This window comes from Vanessa cardui, chromosome 16, assembly GCF_905220365.1.
Source record: "Vanessa cardui chromosome 16, ilVanCard2.1, whole genome shotgun sequence".
Taxonomy (NCBI): Eukaryota; Metazoa; Arthropoda; class Insecta; order Lepidoptera; family Nymphalidae; genus Vanessa; species Vanessa cardui.
Window position 1 is genome coordinate 3,972,694 of NC_061138.1, and position 26,925 is coordinate 3,999,618.

Genomic DNA, 26,925 nt, shown 5'->3' on the forward strand with positions numbered 1-26,925 from the left:
AAATGAAATATATATATATAAGAATGTTAAATAAGCTACATAGGAATTGAAATATAATCCAATATTTTGATCATAAAGAATTTGAAAAACATAAGAGCAAGAACATTAGATAAATAAAAGTAAAAAATTGCAAGAGATATGATCTTTTATAAAAATACATAGCCCTTGTGACTTGAATAAATTAAAATGACTCGCAAGTATTCCGGTACGCAACTAAGATTTCTTTATTGTAATGATGGATTTTAGTTCGAAAATATTGCACACCAATAATTGGAAGAAAAAAAAATTGTGATTAAAATCTTTCATATAATAAAAATTGCAGGCAATAATGTCACTCTTAACAATATTTAATATTGTTTTTATTATCTGTTTAACAAGGAGTACCATACATGATACCGTACTCATTAATTCCTTTATCACATTTTCGATCATATATTTCACAAAAAAAAAGACCAAAGTAAAGTCTCTTCAAGCCGTGTTTAATTAGACTAAAAGTCCTACCTTATTCTAAAATTCACATGACAGTATCACAAGAGCATAGAAGAAGAATATAGCTGTCTCTGTCACACGCTTGGTCACATCAATGTTGCTATCTCTTTCTAGTTACTCGAAGCAACGGTGCTCTGTTGTTGTTTGTGCCGCCGATGGTCGTAATTGACCAGCCTTTGACCCACGAGGTATTTGTCGTTCTTTATGTGCTCGTACAGTTTTCTGAACTGACGAATCTGCAAAAAAGAAATATTTTAGGTTCTAAACTCTATTGAATTAAATAATAACTACATAAGTATTACTGTCATTAAACTTTATAGGCGAACTTGTTTAAAAATAGATTTAAATACATAAGCTACCTTCAAAAGTGTATTTATTTGTATATTTGAGGGTACAAAAATATATAATTTTTACAATGGATTACAAAGGGTCACTATATGAATATGAGACAACATCACATACATTACTCTGATCCCAATGTAAGTAGCTAAAGCATTTGTTATGGAAGATCAGAAGTAACGACGGTACCACAAACACCCAGACCCAAGACAACATGGAAAACTAATGACATTCTATATCGACTCGGCCGGGAATCGAACCCGGGACCTCGGAGTGGCGTACCCTTGAAAATTAATGCGCTAATTATAATCCAAAAAAAAATCGCTAAATACCGTCATGTGCCTTTCGAAAGTGCAATCACAACTCAGGAAATACTAATAAAGCCCAGGGTGTAACATTTCACTCGTTACTATTTATATTTATTTTAATATTGAATTTATTTTATTCCGATGTCCGACAAGACCAAATAAAACTTTGGTCACTATAACATTGACGATCACCAAAAAAGGTCTGGATATAATAACCTTTCGTATGTTAAATGACATTAGCCCACCTTGTGTTACCTGTTATACCGGGAGCCGGTATGGTCAACAGACAGCCCAATTTTGAGACAGACTTTTATTGTAACTAGATTTTCTCCGTATTTAGTACGAATCAAGTCAATTCAAGTTATGAATCTTATTGTAAATTGAATAATCTTTATTCACTTTCAACCATTTCTATATAAATACTCAATCATAGCTAATATATAAACTTTCAACAAATGGTACTTCAGAGCGAATAACAGAACACACTTAGCCATACCGGCTCCCGGTATGTCAACAGATGCGGCCAAAATGTGTTTATACCGGGAGCCGGTGTTTCAACAACAAACAACAACAACAACGGCCTGTATATTCCCACTGCTGGGCTAAAGGCCTCCTCTCTCTTTGAGGAGAAGGTTTGGAACATATTCCACCACGCTGTTCCAATGCGGGTTGGTGGAATGCACATGTGGCAGAATTCCTATGAAATTTGTCACATGCAGGTTTCCTCACGATGTTTTCCTTCACCGCTGAGCACGAGATGAATTATAAAGACAAATCGAGCACATGAATCAGCGGTGCTTGATTTGAACCCGCAATCATCGGTTAAGATGCACGCGTTCTAACCACTGGGCCATCTCGGCTCAACAAACAAGAGGATAATGTATAGGTATAATGGGTCAGCTGACCTGGAAGAGTGCGAGCGCGGCGAAGAGAGCTAGCAGCAGCAGCGCTGGGTACACCCGGCGAGCCAGCAAGTTGCGCTGCGCAGGCGCACTCACCAGCAGCGGCGCCACGCTGTGTGCTAGAGCGTACGGCACCGACAGCGCCAGTCCCAGCCAGCGCACCAGTGGCGCCGCCACCGAGCGCAGGATGAACCTGTCGACGCACACACTTTCATCAGCATCTCTTATGATTCTTTTTAGTGAGAATTTTGTTAGGTTTTTTTATTACAACATTTTCCTTCTGCATTACAAATTAAAATTATCTAAATCACTATATCTGAAAACTAGCGGTCGCCCGCGGCTTCGCCCGCGTAGATAACGGTTCATAATCAGTCTTCTAATATCCCTACTGCTGAGGCACGGTCACATTTGAAGAATTACTGCAATCGGCGCTTGGATCTATTGTGACTCAAATTCGTGATCACAACACCTCAGCCAGACCAACATCAGCCACGAATCTGATGAGGTTCTTAGGGTCGGAGGCCATTATGCCCTCTAAGGACCGGAGTTAGAACATTTTATAGTTCTATCTTTTATAGTTTAGGCATCATACGCAAAAAATCAACTTTTTTGGTAGATTTTTTCCTTTTTTGTCCGAAAAACCCAAAATATCTTACGGAACCCTATTTTTTTTTTCAAAATAAAATTTAGCCTATGTTATGCGGGATTAATTTAGCTTTCGAATGGTGAAAGAATTTTTAAAATCGGTCCAGTAGTTTTTGAGCCTATTCATTACAACCAAACAAACAAAGTTTTCCTCTTTATAATATTAGTGTAGATGGAACATTAAATAGTAATTTTAAGATTTGTCATTTTTGTATATGCATCGTATAATAAGGGGCACTGAAAAGTACCCTATTGGAAATGGTAGGCACTGCAGACAATTCACTAAGTTTTTAAACTAAGATGTTATATCACTTGTGTTATGCCAGTAATTACATTGACTCACTCATCCTCCGACTATACTAAAATACTAACTAATACTGATTGGCGTCAAAATATATGATAAGTGGATACTCCCAGACAGGATTGGATAAAGCTCTGGCACAAGTAAATATATTTATAAATTACTTCAAATCCATTTCCCTGATGCCGTCTCTGTAGGCTTTTTCAATGGCGCGCCTCATGCTCCAGTCGGGGCCCATCATGGTGAGCGCGCACACTATCTTCGTATACAGCACGCCGAGCGCCCAGTCCTGCCACACGAACAGGACCGGCGACTGCTCTAACGGCACTCGGAGCGGTATCACTAGTACCTGGAACACGAGATATGAAACTATTTTTATACTTTTTCCAATAGCAACATTGACCTTGTAGTTGTGTATACTAAGTTGCATAGAATACAAGCATCTATATTTTTTATTTGACATAAAATGTTATTGGAATTTATAATAGGCTTGAAAAAGATTAAATGAAGTTGTAAAAGATAATTACACACGGTGCTACTCGCCAGTTCTGTTAACTGAACTTGGCTGACACGCTACCGCGTGTCTATATATAGATAATCACTTTTTATATCTCCAATGCGCCACCAACCTTGGGAACTAAGTCGTTATGTTATACCTCTATGCCTGTACCACACGATGCAAAGTATTGCTATTTTTCGAGTATATCATAAGAAAGAGGTCCCAATGGTGGCTTGCATAACCTCTTGTTTGTTGAAACACCGGCTCCCGGTATAAATACATTTTGGCCGCATCTGTTGACATACCGGGAGCCGGTATGGCTAAGTGTGTTCTGTTATTCGCTCTGAAGTACCATTTGTTGGAAGTTTATATATTAGCTATGATTCAGTATTTACATAGAAATGGTTGCAAGTTAATAAAGATTATTCAATTTACAATAAGATTCATAACTTGAATTGACTTGATTCGTACTAAATACGGAGAAAATCTAGTTACAATAAAAGTCTGTCTCGAAATTGGGCTGTCTGTTGACCATACCGGCTCCCGGTATAACAGGTAACACAAGGTGGGCTAATGTCATTTAACATACGAAAGGATATAGCTCTCTCCGCAGCAAAGATACGTAATGGTAACAATACGTACGAGCTCGAGGAGCAAGCCGAACATGAGCGGCACGAGGCCTAGCAGCGCCAGCGCGGCGAGAGCGGCGCGCGCGGCCCGGCGCGCCCACAGCGCCGCGCGCTCCAGCAGCGCCGCGCGCCCGCCGCGCGCCCAGCCCGCCGCCAGCGCGCCGCCGCGCCCCGCCGCCCAGCACACGTACATACCTAACGCACACTAACGTTAGTACTGCTAGTGTATGAAAGGGACGGATATATGCGAGCAAGGGAGAGAGGCGATACATGCCTAGCGCACACCAGCGCTGTTAGTACTGCTAGTGTATGAAAGGGACGGATATATACGAGCAAGGGAGAGGCGATACATTAAAATGGGCAGCACAGGCCGCGAACGCTGTTAGTACTGACACCCTCCACGTATGCGTGTATGAAAGGGACGGATATATGCGAGCAAGGGAGAGAGGCGATACATTAAAATGGGCAGCACAGGCCGCGAACGCTGTTAGTACTGACACCCTCCACGTATGCGTGTATGAAAGGGACGGATATATGCGTGCAAGGGAGAGAGGCGATACATTGAAATGGGCAGCACAGGCCGCGAACGCTGTTAGTACTGACACCCTCCACGTATGCGTGTATGAAAGGGACGGATATATACGAGCAAGGGAGAGAGGCGATACATTAAAATGGGCAGCACAGGCCGCGAACGCTGTTAGTACTGACACCCTCCTCGGAACGCATGCGTGTATGAAAGGGACGGATATATGCGAGCAAGGGAGAGAGGCGATACATTAAAATGGGCAGCACAGGCCGCGAACGCTGTTAGTACTGACACCCTCCTCGGAACGCATGCGTGTATGAAAGGGACGGATATATGCGAGCAAGGGAGAGAGGCGATACATTAAAATGGGCAGCAATAAAGGCCGCGTAGGCAGGAACAGAGTAGCTTAGGGACGTGACAAAAATGAAGGTATTTTAAGGTAATTTTATTTTTTAATTCAAAAATGTTTTTTACTTATGTTATTTATTACGTGCCTGCATGTTTTCATAACAGGCAGCGTCACAATTAGTTAAGCAAAGATAAGTTAAGTCAAGTCGGTTACGTTGAATTTCTAAGTACATAACCAATATTTTAGATGTTTGGTAGTTTACGTTATACACATAAGTATTAATGTATTCTAGTATTATAAATCTGAGATCCTCACCGCAAGCGGCCGTGTACAGTTCGTGCACGCCTTCAGACGCTTTCGGTAACCATATCGCCATCACTTTTCTACCTATTGCTACTGGTATTACCTAAAAATAAATACATAGAATGAACACTAAATGTAACCACAACAAAAAAATGCTATATCTGTAAAGATAGATAGTATTTTTGCTATCTATCTTTTAGAAATCATTCAATATTAATATATAATATAACTAATTCAAGAAATATCAAACTCTCAATTTTCAAATTATATTTATAATATTAACATTTTTTTATATGGCAACAAAGTTACTCTGGTAAGGAAATTTAATTCAATTGAATTATATTTTGATGACAAGTGATAATATATGAGTAGGGGGCGTGACTCACGAGGGTGAGAGCGCTGGCCATGACCAGGGACACGGAAACGAGCGCCAATAGCGCGCCAAGTCGCAGCGGGAACCACGACACGCGCACGTACGGCTCGAAGCCCGCTGGCCCGTCGCGCCACATCAGCGCCTGTACGCACGTTTTATTGTTATTCTTTATGCTACTAATTGGAGGACATTAACCATTCCTTGGAATAATATTATATGTTATCAATATGGGATATATTGTTATATCCATTGAAGGTTACAACCCGCCGGATCAATAACAAAACAGATTATACCTCAATCTTAAAGTGGCGAGTTTGTGGGGAGATTGGGCCAATTAAGAACGAATGATGTGACATGAAATGAGAGTCGAGATGGCCCAGTGGTTAGAACGTGTGCATCTTAACCGATGATTACGGGTTCAAATCCAGGCAAGCACCGCTGATTCATGTGCTTAATTTGTTTTTATAATTCATCACGTACTCGGCGATGAAGGAAAACATGTTAAGGAAACCTGCATGTGACAAATTTCCCGCCACATTTGTATTCCACCAACGCGCATTGGAGCAGCGTGGTGAAATGTTCCAAACCTCCTCAAAGGGAGAGGAGGCCTTTATCCCAGCAGTGGGAATGTGACAAGAGACCTGGTGCGCGGCGCCGAGCTGGTGGGGCGCGGGGTGCGGCGCGGGGTGCGGGTCGCTGTCGCGCGCCGATTCGCCCAGCAGGTACGAGCGGAGCCCTAGCGCGCCCGCCGCGCACGCGAACCACGCGCGAAGCCCGCTCTTCAGCCACGTGCGCGTGTGGGACTGCTCCAGCAGCGCTGGCAGGATAACCTGGACCAATCACATCATTGTACCAAACATAAAGCACCGGTCCGGGAATCTAGATTCTAACAAGCAAAAACCTTTTTTTATGACATAGGTCAATGGAGCAATTACATCATTGTACTAAACATAAAGCACCGGTCCGGGAATCTAGATTCTAACCGGCAAAAACCTTTTTTTATGACATAGGTCAATGGAGCAATTACATAATTGTATTAAACATAAAGCTAACACCGGTTCGGAAATCTAGATTCTAACGAGATGAATCAGCAAAAACCTTTTTCTTTATGACATAGCTTAAGTCAAGTCAAATACAATCATTTTTCGTATGAAAATCCCTGAAAGTACAAGCATTAGATGAACCCTTTTTCATCATTTACATAATCTTGAGGTAAATTATAGACGCTCATTTATTAATGATTTATAATAAACGCTTTGTGTTTATGAATCTTCTTTGCTGTTTTTGTAGAGAGCAATCGTTAATATCAGTATTTGAAATGATTAGCATCGTTTTGAATTTAATTTTACCCAGTTTTTTTTATGGTATAGGTAGGCGGACGAGCATAAACTATTCCTTACATCGTCAATGTGCCACCAACCTTGTGAACTAAGATGTTATGTCCCTTGTGTAGTTACATTGGCTCACTCACCCTTCAAATCGGAACACAACAATACTGAGTACTGTTATTTGGCGATAGAATAACTTATGAGTGGGGGGTACCTACCCAGACGGGCTTACACAAAGCCCTACCATCAAGTTTACGACTATTTTACTTTTAGAATTAAATATAAAAGAAAGAAACTATAAAAGTAATAAATAAATAAATATCTTGAACGTGACTCGTGGGTAATGAGTCGACGTGTGCGACCTCCGTGAACCTCGTTAACAGCCGAAGCATATTAAAGTCAATACTTAACGGTTTTTCTTATGCCCTTCATACTTTATCCGATTCAGAAAGGAATACGTTTAATATTAATTTTAAATTATATTTTTGAATGTGATTACTAAATATAAACTTCTCCATTCCAATCGAGTTTCCTCGTAAAAATATGCACCTGCCTAATATAATATTCGTTTTCGAATAATAATCGGTAAAACATCGACTTTGATACTCGTTATAATATCATCAATTATATGTTTTACTTTTGTTCCTTTTTATTTAAATCGTATTATATTACTTTTTTTACATTGTATTTGTAAACAATATACCTAGGAATTTATTTTCCTTGTGTAAATCATTATACAGTAGGGGTAAGAAAAGGTTCGTCACCTTAAGATCTATTTTCGTGTGCTCAGTATAAGCGATAAAATCTGCTTTACCGATCGAGAATCACATATTGCGTCGCAATTATTTGATGCTTAGATTCAAAAGGTGCTAAGAGTTTAAGACTTGACAAAGGAATGAATTTGAAAAATGACGAACGTTTTCACACAATTTTATACTGAATAATATTTACCTGTAGCAATAATAATTCTAAGCTGAGTTCATTGACCGGTGCCTCAGTGTGAACGGCAACAGCGTACGGCAGGAAACCGGGCAGCACGTATTTGATAACCCTGATGGGCAGCCACAGCATAAACAGGACAGCCGTACCGAACACCATGGCTGACACGACGAGACGACGTATGTGGGACCACACTGACAGATGGATCATCTCCTACAAGAAAGTAACAAAAACATTTATAACACAACATCAAACTATACTACATTATAGTATACTTTTAAAATATCTTTGGAATCGTCGTACAGAATTCTGATACAAAGTTATATCAAGTAAATTCAATCATATTTTCATATGAACATGCCTGAAAGTCAACAAGCATTTTTAGGTGAAACCTTTTTTTATCTAGAGTTAAATTATACATACATACATGGTTTTATAATGAACGCTTTGTTTGTAAGAGTCGGTAAAATTAAAAATATCTTGGTCCATGAAGGATTTATTGACTATGATTTATTATAGGTCTTTTTTTAGAGGCAATAGAACAGCTGTGTACCAAGACTCACACACACAAATACTCGGGTATTTTAGGGTACATTTCATTTTAATATTTAATGTATATTTCCGGGCACTGGATATACGCAAACAAATTCAGAAATTATGAAGAAATTACAGTTCCTAAATTCAATACGATTTTATCAAATATTATTGCTTATAGCGTTGAAGAACATAAGTGATTTTATAATACGTTAACATTTCAATTGACGATATAAGTCTATTTAATACAATTAATTATTTTAATGTATACATTAATTATACGTGTATCGTATATTTCAAGTCAAGGTTATTTTATCATTTAACACATTTGTAACAATGCAAACATTATACATTTTGGCTCATATCAAATTCGAACGATTCTTTTGTATGGGAGCCATGTAATGGTATGCCTTGGGCAATATTAATTGGTGACCAACGCAGTGGCAGAATTTCCAAAAGCCAAGTAGGCTGGAGCCTAGGGCGGCAGATTTAGAGGGACGGCAAATATAGCCCAAATTTGTTATTATCTTACAGTAATTAAAAAAACAAAAACTTATAATTATATGTATACACATTACGTCCGTAATGCTTACACTCTTTACTACATAGCGAATTTGAAAAATAATCTAGTAACTGACAGAAATATCACCTAGTTTATAATCACACTAATAACGGGAAAAAGCCGATGCAATAAGGACGATAGAACACAAATCATAAATGTTTCAAAAAAAGTAGGGGCGGCAAAAATTTAATAGCCTACTGCCTACTAGCGGCAGATTTGTAAATCCGCCACTGGACCCAACATTCTTATAGTTGACTGAAGCATTCCAAAATTATATATAAATAAATATTGAGGTAAATATCGAGTTTGACGTGTAACTTTTGTGGGCTTGTCGTGGTAAAATGTCAAGGTCGAATTTGGTGCAATGTTTACAAATGTATATTTTTTTATAGTCTACTGAAACTAAAACGCCAACCAACAGTTTGACAGGAGATTAATGAATTTAAATAGTGTGACTTTCGAATTTAAAGAAGCATATAAACGAATAAATTTGTTAACTTAATTATTTCAGAAATTACAAAATTTCTTTAAAGATTCTTTGCAGAATTCAATTTGGAAATCTAAAGATCCTATAAGAGTTCGAGCCAATCTAGACACACAGTAGCGTGTCAAGCCAAGTACTAGTAAGAGAACTGGCGAGCAGCACCGTGTGTAATTTTACACGAACCAATTGGAGTGACTTTTGACCTCCTCATAACTCAAAAACTAATGGACATAAACGTGTCAAATTTGATAAATATTTCGAAGTCAATTTGATCATTTTCCCACGTCAAACTAAATATATAAATTTTGGGAGACGTGGTCTGGCCTCGGAATCTGCTGATTCTGCTGATTTATACTTTAAATAACCAAATTTAATAACTGCGATGTGTACTATAATAGCTATTTTGCAAGTATGACTTATAATATATTCGCTAATTTAACCAGTCATCGAACTATTCACCAGTGCCGTAAATAGCCTTTTTGCGCCCTGTGCGAGCTTCTATAACTGCGCCCTATTTAAGCAGACCCTTTGCCTATTTTACTGACTCACTCACTAAAACTTAAACGTAGGTTCACTACTGCAAATACGTTGCCCATAAACGATAAATATATATAGTATATATATATATATATATAGTGCGCTGCCAAAAAAATGAGCATGATGTATGTTTTCAATGATACTAACATGGTACGTTTGTATTGGAATCGAGTCAGCAGAATCTTAACAAGAGCAAAATGAAAAAACAATAGTCCTACCCTGTCTGTCTATTCTTGCGCCCCCGAGAGCCTACGCCCTGTGCTTGGGCATCGGCTGCACCACCCTATTTACGCCACTGCTATTCACACATCTATTACTTCATAATCTTAATGTCTACAATAAGTATCAAGCTGTTCGCAGACATCAGACGTGCAAAAATCGTACAAAGTGACCGCACCCAATGTCACCTTTTGAAGTTGAAATCTTTCTTAGAGAGCGTCTACGTCACGTACTGATTAACTATGCTAAAGATCAAATCTGATCGCTACTATCAGTAAGCAATACCTGATCGAACAAGACCTCTCTATGAGAGCAGTCAGGTCGGATTTGCAATACATCAGCATAATATGGGACAATTTTCTTAAGTCCTATTAAGTCTAGCAGCCTGTTTCGGTATCGCACGGGCGTATGTCAATTTTTTGTTGTTATTTTATCCGACATGTTTAAAAATTGTCTTTCTATTTTAACTTATTTACACAAAACCATAATAAATTATATACCTAAGCCTTCCTTATAAATTTCTCTGTCCATCAAAATTCGTTCAGTAATTTTGGAGTTTGTCCCGAACATACAGACAGACAGACGCGGCCGGGGGACTTTGTTTTATATCATGTGGTGATTTCATTAGCGAAATGTACCAATATAAGCTGGTAGTGACTTTCCACATGAAGGCACACTCTTAGAATAGTCAAGACAAAGATACTTTGAAATGAAACATAGAGAAAAACCATTTATATTTTAAACCATTCATATATGAGTATTTATATGGCACTGTGGTCAAGATATTATTATTATAAAAATAATGAGTTATCAACCACCATGTGTAGGAAACACACATGAACAACAATAAACTAACCAAATTAAAACCACAACTGGCATGTTATATGGTCTTAAACCATTGAAAATAAGCGTTGGGTTCATGGAACCCAACTTGGAAGCTGAATGGTAAAAGGTTACCATTCAGCAGGAAACATTAAGTATCATTGTGTTGTTTTGTTTTTGTATAAAAGTTAGTGAGTAGTTATAGTTGGTTAATATGTTTTTATTTTTGTGGTTTTTCTTTTTTTTTGTTTTAAATTTTTTATACTTCTCATTCTTTTATTATGTGATGTGTCCTAATAAACATTTCTTTTTTTATTTATTTCTTACACAAGTAAACAAAATTAAAAAATTAGATTTATTTTTCTTATAAAAAAAGTAATATTCAAGTTGAAATAAATATCATTAAAAATAATAAGAATAACATGCAAGAGCTAGAATGCAAATGCATAAGGAAATTGTTGTTTATATGTTAATAGTATTAAATAGCTAGTTGTTTTGCTGGATACTATTATACATAAATGTTTTTCGTTTTTTATTTCAGAGGTAATCCATAAACAATTGCAATTTTATTCTTTATAATGAACAATTACCGGTAAGTGGGGATTTCTACCTAGCCCATAGACATTGGTGTTATATATTTTATCTGGAATCATGTTGGAGACCTATCATAGACATTGCCCAATTCATGGTCTAGGAAAGACCAACTACGAACCTTAAGAACTTCTATAATAATTGTACACTTATTTTTATAAAATATTTTTACTGCTATCTTAGCAAAATGACCTACTACAAGGATCCTTTTCAATGTCGTTGCTATTATCAATCTGAAGCTAAGATTATTGGAGAGAGAAAATGACTGTAAAATGACAATTTAAAAGTACTTGTAAAAGCCTACTAGTTTATTATGAATTGATTTGATTTCATCTAAAAACTCTACCACAATATATAAAGACTAAAAAAACTAACAATAACATGATACTTCTAACACTTAATATACCACATTTAATATGTGTGAACTCATAAAATTACAGAAAAAAAACTAATAATTATAATTTTTTATCTTAAACTAGAATGTTCACAGTTAATTAAACTATTAATTAATATAAACATACTTATATTCATAGATTAGTAACATACCTGCACAGGACTAAAATCGGGGTCGTTCAAATTCTTCAAAAACCAGAGCACTCCAGGTCTTAACACTTCCCTCAGTAACAGTATGAATGATGCGAAGTAGTACACATAGACCATGCCCACGAGCCAGTGTATGAACATGAGAGTCCAGGGTGCGGCATGGAGACTTATTTCCCTGTCCTTGAGCGTGGCATCAAACATTGACAGCGAACAGAGATCCAACCACCAGCCACAGACAAGTGGTATAACACCAATCTAGAAAAAAATATACTAGAATAATATATGTCTTTTAATTTTAAAGTAAATCACGTTGATTTTTAGACAATGTATATACATTTATTGCAATAAAACTCACCTCAATAACAGACAACAGTGCTACTTTCACAACCACATAACAAAATCCTAATGCCTTCTTTGCACTTCTTAACCTGAGCAAGGACGCCAAACCATGCAGGATCGCCAGTACAGCTCCCACGATAACATATCCAGATAGAGCCGTTAAAAGACCAGCGAACGGCCCTTCAGCACTTAATCCAGCTAATGCAGCACCTGATTTGCCAATGTGATATGGGCAAAATGCAAACACAACAATAAACAATGTGTTCAAAGACACAACCCAGAACACATGTTCTAAAAACACCATGGATCCATCTAGACCAAGCAAACGGGCCCAGGTTAACTCTTCAGCTGCCGCTCTATCCCATTCCATAGGATTCCAGTTTGCTTCATCCCCTACTAATGGATCATCGCCTGCTTCTCCATTGGGCTCTTCTCGTCCCCCGCCATCATCACCTGCACCCTCATTAACATGATCATTGTTATTATCTTGCAGGGGAATATCTTCAGCTGCAGGGGCAGGTAGATTTTCTCTCTCCATCCAGTCCGGGCCACCGCCATGCATAATTTGTTCTCTCAACCAAACCAACCCAATAAACGAAAATAATGTACATGTCACAACAAAGCATCCAGAGAAAACATCTTTAGCTAGATTCTCAGCTGAAACTATGTCAAACGGTAGTGATATCACAGGGTCCAGAGACCCCGAGAACAAGCATCTGTAAGTACGGCAGGCGGTGAGAGGCACTATGCCGAGCCAGGCGAGTGCAACCAGCGTATAATGTAGCCAATCTTTCACGGCAGACGCGACCGATGTCACTAGACCACCGACTACATCGCGAAGTGGTAACCGTCTTGGCATATCAGGTGAGTAAATCGGCATAAATGAAAACCGGTGTCCACACAATTCGCATATTTCCTTTCTCGAGTATCGCATCCATTGTACAAGACACTCCTGGTGAATCCACTTTATAGAGCCTGTGCATATACAAGGATGAAACAAGGGTCGATCGGACGAAGCTTCAGATCTACAGAATCTACAGAAGTCCGCACCGGACGAGTCCGAGTCCATCATTGTTCTCGATCCAGTTTTTCTGCTTGATTATGCGACCTGCGAAAGTTGACGTATTGAAATAGATACGAAAGATTCACGAAAACAAGTAAAACTAATGAAAAATATCGTAATGAGTTATACCACTATAAATATTAATAACACTTGAATGCGAAAAAACAAGAATTTTAAGAAAAAAACGAAGATTTCTGTCTAATAAATCTATTTGTTTGTTAACCACAGTCACAGAAAAGTGTAATGTGACCACCTCAGGAAAATTGCACTTTCCTATTTTTAATTGCCTATATTAAAAATATAAATGTGTTTACAATAATATAAATTTATCATATTCCAATAAATATCATTTTTTTATATTACAATATTACGCTTATACAGGGTAATTAACATTTATTTTATAATTTAGAAAAAAATATTATTTTTCAATCTTTATATAAAAATTCATCTTTATTTACAAAAGCACTTCATATTTAATATAAATAATAACACATTTATTTATTTTTCCTATAATAACTATTTAACAACTTCATTGTTTCTAAATTATAAGTGTTATGCATTAACTCAGTACATACCTTACCTAAGCCTTACCTATTACGGGACCAGGTAAATATTATAGGAAAAATATTCTTAGAGATGGCAACACGGCAGCAGACAGCCCTGAATTTGTTGATCTGGAATGACCAGAGTAAAATAACAAATATCAAATGCTACTATTGTTAAATAATAAATAATAATTTCAAAGACCATTAAATCACGATTTCACGACTTCATTTTATTATAATTATATTATAACTATATAACTCTACAGAATTATCATTATTTGTCATTTGGTAGAATTAATATACTTAGTAACGTGATGGATTAACATATTGTTGAAATCAAATATAATATTTACAATTAAATTAAATTTGGACGTGTTTCAACTTTCAAGAGTCAAATTTGACGTTTGATAATGTTTAAAATGTCAAACCGGTTTACGTGGTTATTTTCTACAATTGCTGATATTTATTTTTGAAATTAAAATTTACTAAAGGTATAATTGGAATACTAGTGTGTATCATAAACCTTATAGTGTTACTTTATTAACAGTATCGGTATTTTTTTTATTTTTATAAGAATTTCGGAAAATAAATATAATGTTTAAATGAATGTTATTATTTTATCTACAAATAATCTCATTGAATTTAAATAAAGTTATGTTCATTTAAAGAGGAAAATTATTTCTCTTATAAAATTATATAATTATATTATGAAAGTGCAAAATGTCTTTTTTTGATATGATAAAAATATAGCTATTGTATATAATGAATATATATGTACTCTAACTAAATTTTACCAAGTACATTTTGTATGTACAACAAATAAAATCCATATATAATTTGTTATATTTTATATTTCAGATAAACATGGAAATTATATCAAAAATATCACATTAATAATTGCTATAAAAAATCATGTTAAAAATGAAAATGTCAAAGGATACTATTGTTAAAATTGATGAACCACAGGGCAGCAATGGACAAAATAAAAAATCTGAAATTAATATATTATGCTTAGACATAACACCATACAGCCCATTAGTTCAATTTGCTTGCTGTTCTATATTTGTATTTGTGTGCTATTTAGCATATGGATATTTCCTAGAATTAATATTTTCAAAACCTGAGGTTAAACCTGTTAGCCTCTACATTACATTAGTTCAATTTTTAATAACAACATCACTCAGCTATGTTGAATCAATCATAAGGAATCCTATTAAAAGAAAGTAAGTTTGTAAGCTAATTTCTTTATTGTATTAAAATATAATAGTTTATAAAGATCATACTGCTTTTTCTTAACAATGTAAAACTAATGTTTTGAATATGTTGAAATTATCATCAAGATAAATTTTCTTACATAAGAAAATAGCAAAAAATTAAAACTTTGTAGTTTTAATATACAGTCTGTCAAGGCAGGAAAATAATAATTAAGTTGAAAATTGAGTACTATTAATTATGGGGTTGATATTGATAGGGTGTGTTAATTTTTAATTGACAATGACTTGATGGAATGTAATATTACATTATTTGTTTTTTTTATTTTGAATCTATGTTGAACAGACGTTTTTCTTTTTAACTAGATGTTACTAATAATAATTTTATTTGTTACAGAGTACCAATAAGAACCTATGCTATTTTGGCGGCACTTACATTAGGTACAATGTCGTTTTCGAACTTAGCATTAAGTTACTTGAATTACCCGACTCAACTAATATTTAAGAGCTGTAAACTAATCCCCGTCATGATTGGCAGCATCATTATACTAGGGAAAAGATATGGATTTTTAGATTATGTAGCAGCTGTTATTATGTGCATAGGATTGACTATGTTTACATTAGGTAAGTAATTGTTTGCTATAGTACATAGACTATAACCTTCCATATGAGACGACCTTCCCTGTTGTCGGGAAGAATTGGAGTTTAGGAAGAGTTAGAGTTTACGAAACTAATGGTGTTTGCATGGATTTGAAATTGTTCTGTTTTATTAAAATGTTTTAATTAACTTAATAAAATATTTCATCCAATAAATTCTAAAACTTCTGATAATGTGCATGATTATAAGTGCATACTATTTATCACATGACAATTTACAGCTGATTCAAAGACATCACCTAACTTTGACGTCATTGGTGTGATTGTAATATCGTTGGCGTTGTTATGTGATGCTATTATTGGAAATGTTCAAGAAAAGGCAATGAAACAATTCCAAGCATCAAACAATGAAGTTGTGTTCTATTCTTATGCAATTGCATGTGTGTATCTCGTAGTCATAACTGGTTTCAGTGGAATATTGACCGATGGATTTGTTTATTGTTCTCAGGTATGTTATATGATTATTTATATATTAGTTATATATGTATATATTTTTTTAAATGTAATTAGGTATTTGGAAAGGGTCAATAATAAATAAATCAAATAACTTTGTGTCAGAAAAGTACATCAATTTTCATATTCATTTAATATCTCATAATTTTATAATGTTAATTTACTTTATAATTATTTGAATGTAAAGACAATTGTTTCGTCTTTTTTGTCTTTCGTATTATTCCTAATAGTAGGTGATTTGTTTTGAATACAAAAACTTCAACATTCTGCTTGCACTCTTTTATAAAAGATTCAGGCAGATTACACACTGCAATTTTTTGCAGTGAATTATTGGTAAAGCAGCAGCAATGCAGTTACATATAATTAATTTTACACTTTTAATGTTGCAATATGGTGACTTAGAAACAAGCCTTTGTATCACTATAGAAAGTTGCAAGTGTGTAATTGGCCTTATTTTCAAAGACATATACAAATAAGTCCTATAGAATAAGAGTAAAAATCTTGAATTGTACAGAAAAAAAATGCCCTTTATTAACCCTATAATCAATTGAATTTTAATGTATGTTCTTGTAATAATAATCTATCTGTTTTTCTTTTGTTATCCAGTCGGCAACAACAATGTATTTTAATATATTCCTGCTAAGTGTGAGTGGGTATATGGGATTACAAGCAGTATTAACGTTAGTCCGCATATGCGGCGCTACAGTGGCGGTTACAGTTACTACAATGAGGAAGGCTCTCTCAATAATCATATCATTCTTGCTTTTTAGCAAACCATTTGTTTTCCAGTAAGTATTGGTTCAGTAACTATATTTATTCATTCAACATTTATAAATGTCTAAAAATTGATTAAAAGGCGAGTCTATGTGATTATATCATGAAATATTTCATATTTTAAGGCAGCCGTTAGTTTAAAGAAATTCTTATTTCATGAATTAATTCTTGTTCAATTAAATTAAAAAATTTGGATATGTTTGAAAAAACTAATCTGGTATAATATGTGGTTATCATAATCACTAATATTAGGCATTTATAAATTTGACATATTCTAAAAGAGATCAATATTTAATAAAATAATCATAAGTCAAATTAAAGATATTTTAGCTAAAAGTAATAATGTCCATTTTTAACATCACCCAATCCAAAACCACGGACTTATGATGTTATTTCTCTGAACCCCAAGTAATATCAGTTTGGTCTATTACTACAAATTATAAAACAAAGTCCCAAGGCCGCGTCTGTCTTTATGTTAAAGTGCTGAACGAAATTTGATGCGGTTTATACAAAATAAAGAGGGATTTATGAGGAAGGTTTAGGTATATAATTTATTAAGATTGTTGTGTCAATAAGTTCAAATAGAACAATGATTGTTAAACATGTCGGAAAAAAGCAACAGTATTTGTTACATAGTACATATATAGTTATTATATAAAATTCCTCTGGATTAGTTAGATACCAGCTGCCTTTTTGTAATGCATAATATAGAAAAGCCAATCATTTATACACATGTTTATCTAATGTATATATCTACTTCAATTGTATCAGGCTATGATTATATGTCTATTAAGATCATCAGACCACGCCAACATGTTATATGCAATAAGGTGTGTTTCATTAACACAATATAAGCAAATAACATTTTTATTTATTATTCTAGGTATGCTTGGTCGGGTATGTTGGTGGCTTTAGCGATATACCTGAACCATTACAGCAAGAAGAATCCACATTATGTTCCTTACCCGATCTTGAAATGTTGGCAGTTCATGCAGTCCTCCTACCAATCTGAATACAGATACCTAAGAATAAAAAGCAAAATGTATGCCGATACAGTATAAATAATTTTTAAATTTTTATTCCAAATGACATGTGATAAAAAAAAATATTTAAAGTTTTTTTTTTTTTATATTTAATACTTTGACATTAAAGGGCTCAAATTACTGTAGTATTTTTAATCTCATTTATTTATTAAATTCATATAAATTACATTTTATTACTCAAATATTTATCATGATATAAAAAAAATAATGATTTAATTTGCTGTTGAAACATATTTCAAGTAAATTTTTCTATAACTGTACCATTGTAAATAATATTAGAGATTTTATTTAGTCATAAGTGTAATGCAATATTAGTGGAAAAATGATGTTATCATCTTAATACTATTGTAAATAGTATGTAATTTATAAGAAATGAAAAATAAAACTATTTTATATATCAATGACATTTATTTCATTGTATGTACAAAATCTTATAAATCTAATCGTTTTCATACAAAAGTGTCCAAATTTAAAGTGTTTGATTACTTGGAATGTTATAAGACACTATTTTTCATTGATTTATACAAATTCTAGGACGATGAAAATGATTAAGTGATTAAAGCATATCTTTAATACTTTTATGAGGCGACGAAATTAGCTATAAAGTCATGGTAGGTATTGTGGTAGATTTACGTGATCAGTCGTATTAACAAATATAATTAAATTTATTACACAATTTACTCATACATTTTTCAAAATTAGGGATATTGGTCAAATCAATTAATAATACACAGGTCACAATATCTAACTATGCTAAAAATTAAATATGCCCCTCTTAAAAACTATCCCTCGCTCATAATGTACAATAACTCTTTGGTATATGGTCCTAAAGCTATATTTATTTTTAACTTGAAGGATTTTGGCCCCTTTGCATATGTTTATGACGTTTTAATTATCTATGGAATTTGAATTATCTATGGATATTTGAGATAAAAAAAAATTAACTTCGCAAAGGAGCCTTGAATTAATCAGTCGAAGTAAATTCTTGATATAATCTCTGTATAAGAATCTCAAAGCGGCCTTCATAATGTTTCAGTGTTTTTTTTTTCAAATCATATACATTTTTGTCTATGGTGTTAGTTAAGAAATAATACATCAATTTAAGTTGTGTGCAAAATTAGAACAAAATTACTATTCACAATCAACTCTCAAATTAAATAAGTATTCCAAACAAAAGTCATTTTGAATCTGTATGGATCCTCAAAACAAAAACAATTTTTACATCCAAAAGAAACATTTACGATATAATGACCAAGAATACAAAGCATGTCAGATTTGAAAGCGATTGTTAGCATCGCATTCAAAAATAGTACGACACAACTTAGATGTAGTATCGGCAGAATTCATAAAACCGACCACATCCGAATCAAGTACGCCATCTTAAATAATCAATATTTATTTCTTATGTGAATATGATCTTTACACAAACATAATAAATTGAAATATCATATGACATAACGTATTCGTCAATTTGACACGTCACTGATGCGAGAATCTATAGCGACGAATAGCGTCGAATGGCGCGATAGGGAGCTATTTGTATTGGTTGTATAAATCGGCAGTTATCGGTTTGTTGAATTTACCGATGCTACATCTAAGTTGTGTCGTACTATATATACTTAAGTTTTTCATGAATAACAAATAACAAGTTCCATCAATTTTATATCAAGTGAGTTACTCTATCAAGATAGAATAGAATGAGCCTCATGAAATCTTAACTGTCTGAAGCGACGTAACAAACGATACCTTTTCTTGTATAGACAAGACAAGACGCATCGCTTTGTCTCTCTCTGATTTTCATTGACAGCTGAATAGAAAATGCTCAGTCTATTTTGTCTTTGATAATCATAGCTGGTGTATAACGTTTTAGTTCATTATAATTATTGTAATGTTAAAAATAACAATAAATTAGCGCTGATTAATTTAGCATTAGCACCATTAATGAAATGGAAAGTAGCGAAGGGACACAGATTATTTTTTAACAGTGATAAGAAAAAATATCACATTTCAATTTAGAATATGAAAATACTGTGTTACCATAAATTTCGTTTTTTAACATTATTGCTTATAATAGTGAACAATTTTATACAGATGCAAAATAATACGCTAAATGTGCTTAAGCTACTGCTAATAAATAAGAAAATAGGTGTCATTAGTCACTTACATTTTACTTTGACGTGGACTTAGATCCGTCATCGATTCGACATAGGCGCTACAGTCGACATCTTTATTCATTTTCATAACTACAAATCATATGAAAAGCCGATGAATAAAAACGACAAGCTCACACTTTCCTGTATAGTTTAGTAACGCTTTGAGTATAAAAATACTAAAATTAGAAAATACGAAAGTGTGTGTTCTGCAACTATTACTCACTACACTTGTCAAAGTGTTGGTGTAGGAATCTTTGTGGAAGTGTTTTATCACTTAGAACTAGCGCGCACTGGTAACTATTGTCACGGTGACTGTTTCGTCACTCTTGTCAAGTCCGTGAATATGTACAGATGCAGACACAAATGTCACGTCGTAATGTGCGCGCACGTCCATACATATTCACGGACTCGACAAGAGTGACGAAACAGTCACCGTGACAAAAGTTACCAGTGCGCGCTAGTTCTTACAATTGCTTGTCACACACACTTGTCATAATTCAATTTATTCGCTAAGGACCCTACACAAAATTATCTCACGCTGTTCACACACAACAATGCTCCCAGTTAGACCATTAAATGTCATATAATCAGTTTAGTATGAAATTTCACGAACAACCGTTTGATTAAACATTCGATACAGTCGTTTAGTCGCAACGCAGCAGCTTTAAATCACTTCAAACAGCAAAACAAACGTTCAGCGATTATTTCGTCTACAGTTTTAAATGAAAAGACAATGTTTAGAACGGCTCATCACTATCACTCAAACGCACAGCGCTTCAGTCCCAACTGGAAGTCGTAGTCTATTTCACTATATCACAGCACTAGTCTTGCACTTCTCTGTATGGAATTTCACTGGTCACTGTGAAGGATTCGAAATAGTGGTTGAGGAATTCGAATGTTGGCCGCTTTTCTGGGATCGCGTCCCAACACTGGAGCATCAGTCTATAGATGTCATCGGGCAAATAATGGCCGACCGGTTTCGGCATCCTGTACCCTCGCTCCACTTGCTCAATGACTTCCTTCCCGTGAAGACCTGGATACGGTATCTGACCATAGGTGAACAGCTCCATCAGTAATATACCGTACGACCAAACGTCGCTCTTGATCGAGAAACGACCGTATATTATCGCCTCCGGTGCGGTCCATTTCACAGGAAACCGGGATCCTTGTTTCGGGCAGTATTCATTGTCTTCGATTACTCTAGCTAAACCGAAGTCGCATATTTTCGCTACATTATTTTCACCTATTAATACGTTCCTCGCCGCTAAGTCCCTGTGTATCAACAGTTTTGATTCGAGGTACTCCATGCCGGACGCTACTTGAGCCGCAATATATATTAGGTCCTCGAAATGGAGGGCCTTTCCTTCTCCGTTTCTCAGGAACTCCAGTAGGGATCCCTTGCACATGTATTCCTGGACGATATAGACGGGTTCCTGCTGCGAGCACACGGCATACAGCGCGACGAGACGTTTGTGACGGAACTTCTTCATGATGGCTGCCTCTTGGAGGAAGGCCTGTTTGGACATCGTGCCCTCCCTCAATGTTTTTACGGCCACCTGGAAATGAAATATTATAAGTAAAATATTATTAATAAATAACCAAGAAGTAAGTAAAAAAGGTTTCATTACAAGCAATTTACTTTGTTTTGTCACATGGTAGAAAGTTACATTAACTTTTGTCAAACTTACCTCAATATTGTTGCACCATTTTCCATAATACACCTCCCCGAAGTTACCCTGGCCTAGTTTCTTGATTAGCTGTATCTGACTCCTGGGTATTTCCCATTTATCCCGCAGCTCTGGCCCGAGGTCCCACATCTGCGGTTCTGGTTTTGGACAAGGACGGGCGAGCACGTGGCAGAGACCTAGCGCGTTTTCTGTAATACGTGAGTACACATCATTGGAATTATGAGTTGTTTTAGGTTAGTTAAGCATAAGGAAAATAAGTAAAGACAGAAATCACATGCCATATCGGTAATGTTTACATATGTTATGTAATAATAAATATATTATATTAAGCAGTTATTAACATCAATTGATTGATACCACGTCTTTTCGTCAATTCCACCAAAACCTGTTCTAAATTCAAAATTTAAAATTTCGTAATGACATTTCACCAATTACTAAATGCCAACTCCAAAGACAAAATTAGTTAATCGACGTGATAATTAATATAGTTTTAGTTTAAAAAGTCCTGTAAAATTAACCCACTACCAAAACAGATAATACAGATACAAGGAAACCTCGGCATACCCTTAAAATACGGTCAATGAAAAATTTAATTCATACAGATACAAAATCAAAATAACTCACTTGTATAAGACATGACCAGTGCTGGCAAGCTCGGGAAGGTCTGATTGGTAGCAATGTAGAAACCACCATTGTCGAGAGGTTTAATTTTGTAGTGTTTCACATGGTACCCTCTGCCTTCTTCCCAATCCTTGACGCTAAGGCTGAATCCATGTGGATTGTGCTCTGCTGGTCTGACAAGGAACGTCCCCCGAGGATTGATCTCCGCCAGTAGTAGTTTGTCAGCTTCTTTCCTCGATACGTGCGGAAAGAACCAACTGGAATATGATTATAATTATTAGTAGAAAGTAATGAATAAAATAACCCAGTCTTTTATTGATTTCCCTCATCCATGTTGTTTTGGCTTTTTTTAAAGTAGTTTTCATTTTTATCAATATAAACAATAATTTATCGATGAAATCGAATTGCTGCGATCATATGCTTTGTATTTATAAATAGTTATGTTTATATTTTTAATAAATCATTATTGTTATGGCCATTTAGTAACCGAGATGTTTTTTCTAGGAATTATACTTCTATGTGACACATATTTTCGGCATAGAATATAAATGTGTGCAAGCTATGGAGAGCTAGCTGGTAGGGGAGACAAAGACGCCCAGGTTACTTGAATGGATCAATGGGTAAACCTTTACTAGGACGGGAAAAGTAACCATGCAAATATACTCACTCCTCGCATTCCACAGAACTCTCCTCTGCGACGAAGTTAGCCGGCACTAGACCTTCTCTTCTCGTGGTAAGATGTAAGACCCTCCACCAATCCGTCTCCGCATCGCTCAGGACCTCCATACGGTCTCCTTTGCGGAACGATATGTCGGATTCCGCGCGAGCCGTGTAGGCGCATAACGCTTTTACCACACGTCGTCCGCCGTTTGATATACCTGAAAGAAATTACAATATAGAATATATATAGAGAAAGAACTTACAATATATAATAATATATAGAAAACAACAACAACAACAGCGTGTAAATTTCCCAATACTGGGCTAAGGCCTCCTCTCTCCTTGAGGAGAATTTCTATGAATTTAGACATCTGCAGGTTTCTAAAAGATTTGAATTATAAACACAAATTAAACACAAAATTCAGTGGTGCTTGTCTTGGTTTAAACCAATTACCATTAGTTAAGATGCACGCGTTCTAACCACTGGGCCATATTGGCTCATATTGGCTATAAGAAGACACTTTTGGCGAAATTACTTAAAAATGTATAATTTAGGTAGAAATGTTAAATATAAATTGAATAACGTATATCGGAAGAGAAATAACTTAAAAGATAACGGTGAGGTTTTTTATAAGATACAATAAACGAGAAGGAAATAATTGAGGATATGAATTCAGATAAAGATCATTACAAGAAAATAACCCAAATAATTTATAAAGGTCATAAGAACCTTAAGAAACATTTATACTTATATACTTTTTAAAATTTATTCCGATAAATTATTCTACATTGAAATGTGGTACAAATATCATATAAATTAATTTGCACTTCAGAAATAACGACATGGAATATTTTAAACCGAATTAAGCCGTCAGGTTACGCATTTGTATATTCATAAAGCAATGTCGCCAGACAAGGGCAAGGGAGGCGCAGCGTTCTGGCTTTGTGCCAATTCGCGATTAAGTTTGCTCAAAACCCTAACTTAATATTTGACCGAGGGAAGTGGATACTACTTAAGTAAATTATGACTTCATCTTAATATAAGTATTCTGAGAAATCAACAGTCGTGAAGTAATGGCTCTTTGCTAATTTCAAAAGTCAGCTTACTTTTATGCTAAAAGTTAATTCAATTTCACTTTACCATTCTTAGAATGGAACAACAACAACAATGGCGAGTAAATTTCTCACTGCTGGTCTACCTGTACCTCTGCCTCTCCCTTTGAGTAGGAGGTACGGAATATATTCCACCACGCTGTTCCAATGCGGGTATTCTTCAAATACAAACGTGGCAGAATTTCTATGAAATCAGACATACGCAGGTTTCCTCACGACGTCTACCTTCACCGCCGAGCACGAGATGAATTATAAAGACAAGTGAAGCACATGAATAATCAGTAGAGCTTGTCTGGGTTTGAACCCGAAAGCATCGGATAAGATGCACTCGTCTATCACTGGGCCATCTCGATATCTCGGCTATGGAACAGGAAGAAATATTGATAATGAACAATTCTACGAGATAAATCGAGCATTTTTATTCTTACATGCTCCGGGATTGCGCGTGCGCACGATGTCCGCTGGTCTGCGCGATACGGCGCGGTTGTTTGGTTCGCCCGTATACCTCGTCTCCAGCGACGGACATGTTGTGAACCCTGCTTCGTTCTTCTTGTATGCTGGATACACTGAAAAAAAAAGATAAAATAAATAACACTTTACTAAAATAATCTATATACGAACTGTTAAATAAAGAATTACAAAGATTTTCTTGAGACAACCGTCGGATCAGGGAGTTGGGATAAGACTGACTGGTTACTGGTTAGGATTTGGAGACGTTAATGATAATCATAAGTAAGCACTATAAGGTGCAAGGGACTGTTATAACAGAACGTTAAGCATTCGTAGGAAGAAAAATATAGGAAAAGCATTATAATGCTACGAGTGAAATATTCCATACCGTTTTTATTGCCTATGTCTGTAAGAGAGGTTGGAGTTGCAAAAAGTGAAGTCTACATAAAATACTCAAAACTAGGTCTCATTTTAACTAAATATTGCATCATTATTTTATAACCGATGCAATAAAGATATACGATGTAGATACGACCTCTCAAGTTTATTTTTAGATATAAACCTAGAAGGTCGTTGACACATCGTAACCTATGGAGTATATTCCGTTGACCTAGTAACTAGAAATTTGGCACGTAGGGAGGTTTTGTAACAAATGTGAAGAAAAAAAACTGAAGTTTTTTACACGTGTTAGAGTAGAGTACAATGGCTAAAATCGTCGCATACGAAAAACAGTGTTATGCCCCCAGATGATCTTTCCTCTCTTTCTTCTACTCTCTCTCTCTCTCTCTTCTATTTATTGCTCTTTATTCTTAAATGTTATTAATTTGATTAATTGTGTTAATAATTTAATATATAACATATAGCGAAAACAAATTCACTCCACTCAAGAGTCCTACGATACCTCTCATTTTGTCTATTTATAACAGACATTGACTAATCGAACACACTAAGAGTTTCACTCAGCTGATTGCTGTATCATTATCACTAAATAGTATAAAACAAAGTCGCTTACCGCTGTCTATCCCTATGTATGCTTAGATCTTTAAAATTGCACAACGGACTGATTCGAGAGAAAGGTTTTTGCATATGATACATGGACAATATTATCGTAAAGAAACACTGATAATTTAGACATTCTCTACTATATTTAGTATCAGCATTGCACCGTGAGACGCCGGGTGGGGTCGCTAAAGTGACTCAGACGGATTTCCTACAGCCCTACCACCTGATATTCATTTATTTCTATTTATATTTGCAATTAGAGCACTGAGCACTACCAAAGTGGTCCCCGTTTGTGCTCACTTCATTTTATCATGGCTCCGCTTATATTAGCCTCGACGTAGTATTCAGATTTATGCGCAATCATTTAAATATGATAAACTCTGTGCGGTTCGCATTATTGACCATGAACAGATTAATAATAATGTATAGCATCAATATTACTGTGTGGATTTATGGTAAGTATTGTAAGCCTATAAAGTATTTTAAATATAATATTTATAAATAATCATTAAATGTTATATAACTTCTAGCTGTTGAGCTATATTCAGTCACAGAATTATATGAATGTAATGAATACTTTTTGGTTTGACATTTTTATAAATAAAAGTAGAAATAGAATATTATTACATTTGACATGGGAATTGTTAATCTGCCTTTATATACGAAAAATAATGGACGATTGTAAAGAAAACTGTAAAAAATAAATATTGTAAACCATATTAAATATTGTTAATTATTTGATGTTCCTGTTTATCTGAAGCTGGGTCTACAGTATGTAAGGTGTTGCAATCACGAACTTTTGGCAATTTGAATAAAATTGAAAAATATATTTAAAATATTAGCTGTGCCCAACAACATTATTGTAGCCTAAGTTACTCCTTATTATATCAGCTATCTGCCAGTGAAAGTTCCGTCAAAATCGGTCTAGCCG

The 26,925-nt window shown here is 35.1% G+C and overlaps 3 protein-coding genes across 7 annotated transcripts in view; 1 reads left to right on the forward strand and 2 right to left on the reverse strand.

Moving 5' to 3' along the window:
• Positions 1 to 460: 460 nt before the first annotated feature.
• LOC124536166 (E3 ubiquitin-protein ligase MARCHF6) lies at positions 461 to 13,899 on the reverse strand. The gene is made up of 11 exons (XM_047112630.1): positions 13,754 to 13,899; positions 12,578 to 13,669; positions 12,226 to 12,477; positions 7,943 to 8,143; positions 6,305 to 6,493; positions 5,677 to 5,805; positions 5,303 to 5,393; positions 4,126 to 4,307; positions 3,149 to 3,333; positions 2,042 to 2,231; positions 461 to 725 (listed from the first exon to the last, which is right to left on the reverse strand). Exons 2-11 carry the CDS (start codon positions 13,631 to 13,633, stop codon positions 600 to 602), a joined length of 2,601 nt encoding a protein of 866 aa, XP_046968586.1. The 5' UTR covers positions 13,634 to 13,669; positions 13,754 to 13,899; the 3' UTR covers positions 461 to 599.
• A 654-nt stretch (positions 13,900 to 14,553) lies between these two features.
• On the forward strand, positions 14,554 to 18,709 carry LOC124536046 (adenosine 3'-phospho 5'-phosphosulfate transporter 2). 2 transcript variants are annotated; one of them, XM_047112457.1, is made up of 6 exons: positions 14,554 to 14,660; positions 15,028 to 15,392; positions 15,778 to 16,004; positions 16,259 to 16,485; positions 17,097 to 17,278; positions 18,148 to 18,709. In XM_047112457.1, the coding sequence occupies exons 2-6, from the start codon at positions 15,082 to 15,084 to the stop codon at positions 18,323 to 18,325; spliced, it is 1,125 nt and encodes a 374-aa protein (XP_046968413.1). In that variant the 5' UTR covers positions 14,554 to 14,660; positions 15,028 to 15,081; the 3' UTR covers positions 18,326 to 18,709. The 2 variants fall into 2 exon arrangements, with proteins under 2 accessions (XP_046968413.1, XP_046968414.1); XM_047112458.1 differs by lacking the exon at positions 14,554 to 14,660 and adding an exon at positions 14,698 to 14,721.
• Positions 18,710 to 19,929: 1,220 nt separating this feature from the next.
• The window catches only part of LOC124536045 (tyrosine-protein kinase Src64B), a 75,546-nt gene continuing 68,550 nt past the window's right edge, over positions 19,930 to 26,925 (reverse strand). For 3 of the 4 annotated variants that reach the window (XM_047112455.1, XM_047112453.1, XM_047112452.1), the window contains 5 exons: positions 24,971 to 25,108; positions 23,437 to 23,647; positions 22,773 to 23,026; positions 22,149 to 22,336; positions 19,930 to 22,016 (listed from right to left, as the gene is read on the reverse strand). In XM_047112455.1, the coding sequence (XP_046968411.1) occupies positions 21,282 to 22,016; positions 22,149 to 22,336; positions 22,773 to 23,026; positions 23,437 to 23,647; positions 24,971 to 25,108 (1,526 nt within the window). In that variant the 3' untranslated portion in view covers positions 19,930 to 21,281. The remainder of the gene's footprint in view (positions 22,017 to 22,148; positions 22,337 to 22,772; positions 23,027 to 23,436; positions 23,648 to 24,970; positions 25,109 to 26,925) is intronic. The other variant, XM_047112456.1, reaches the window with a different exon arrangement.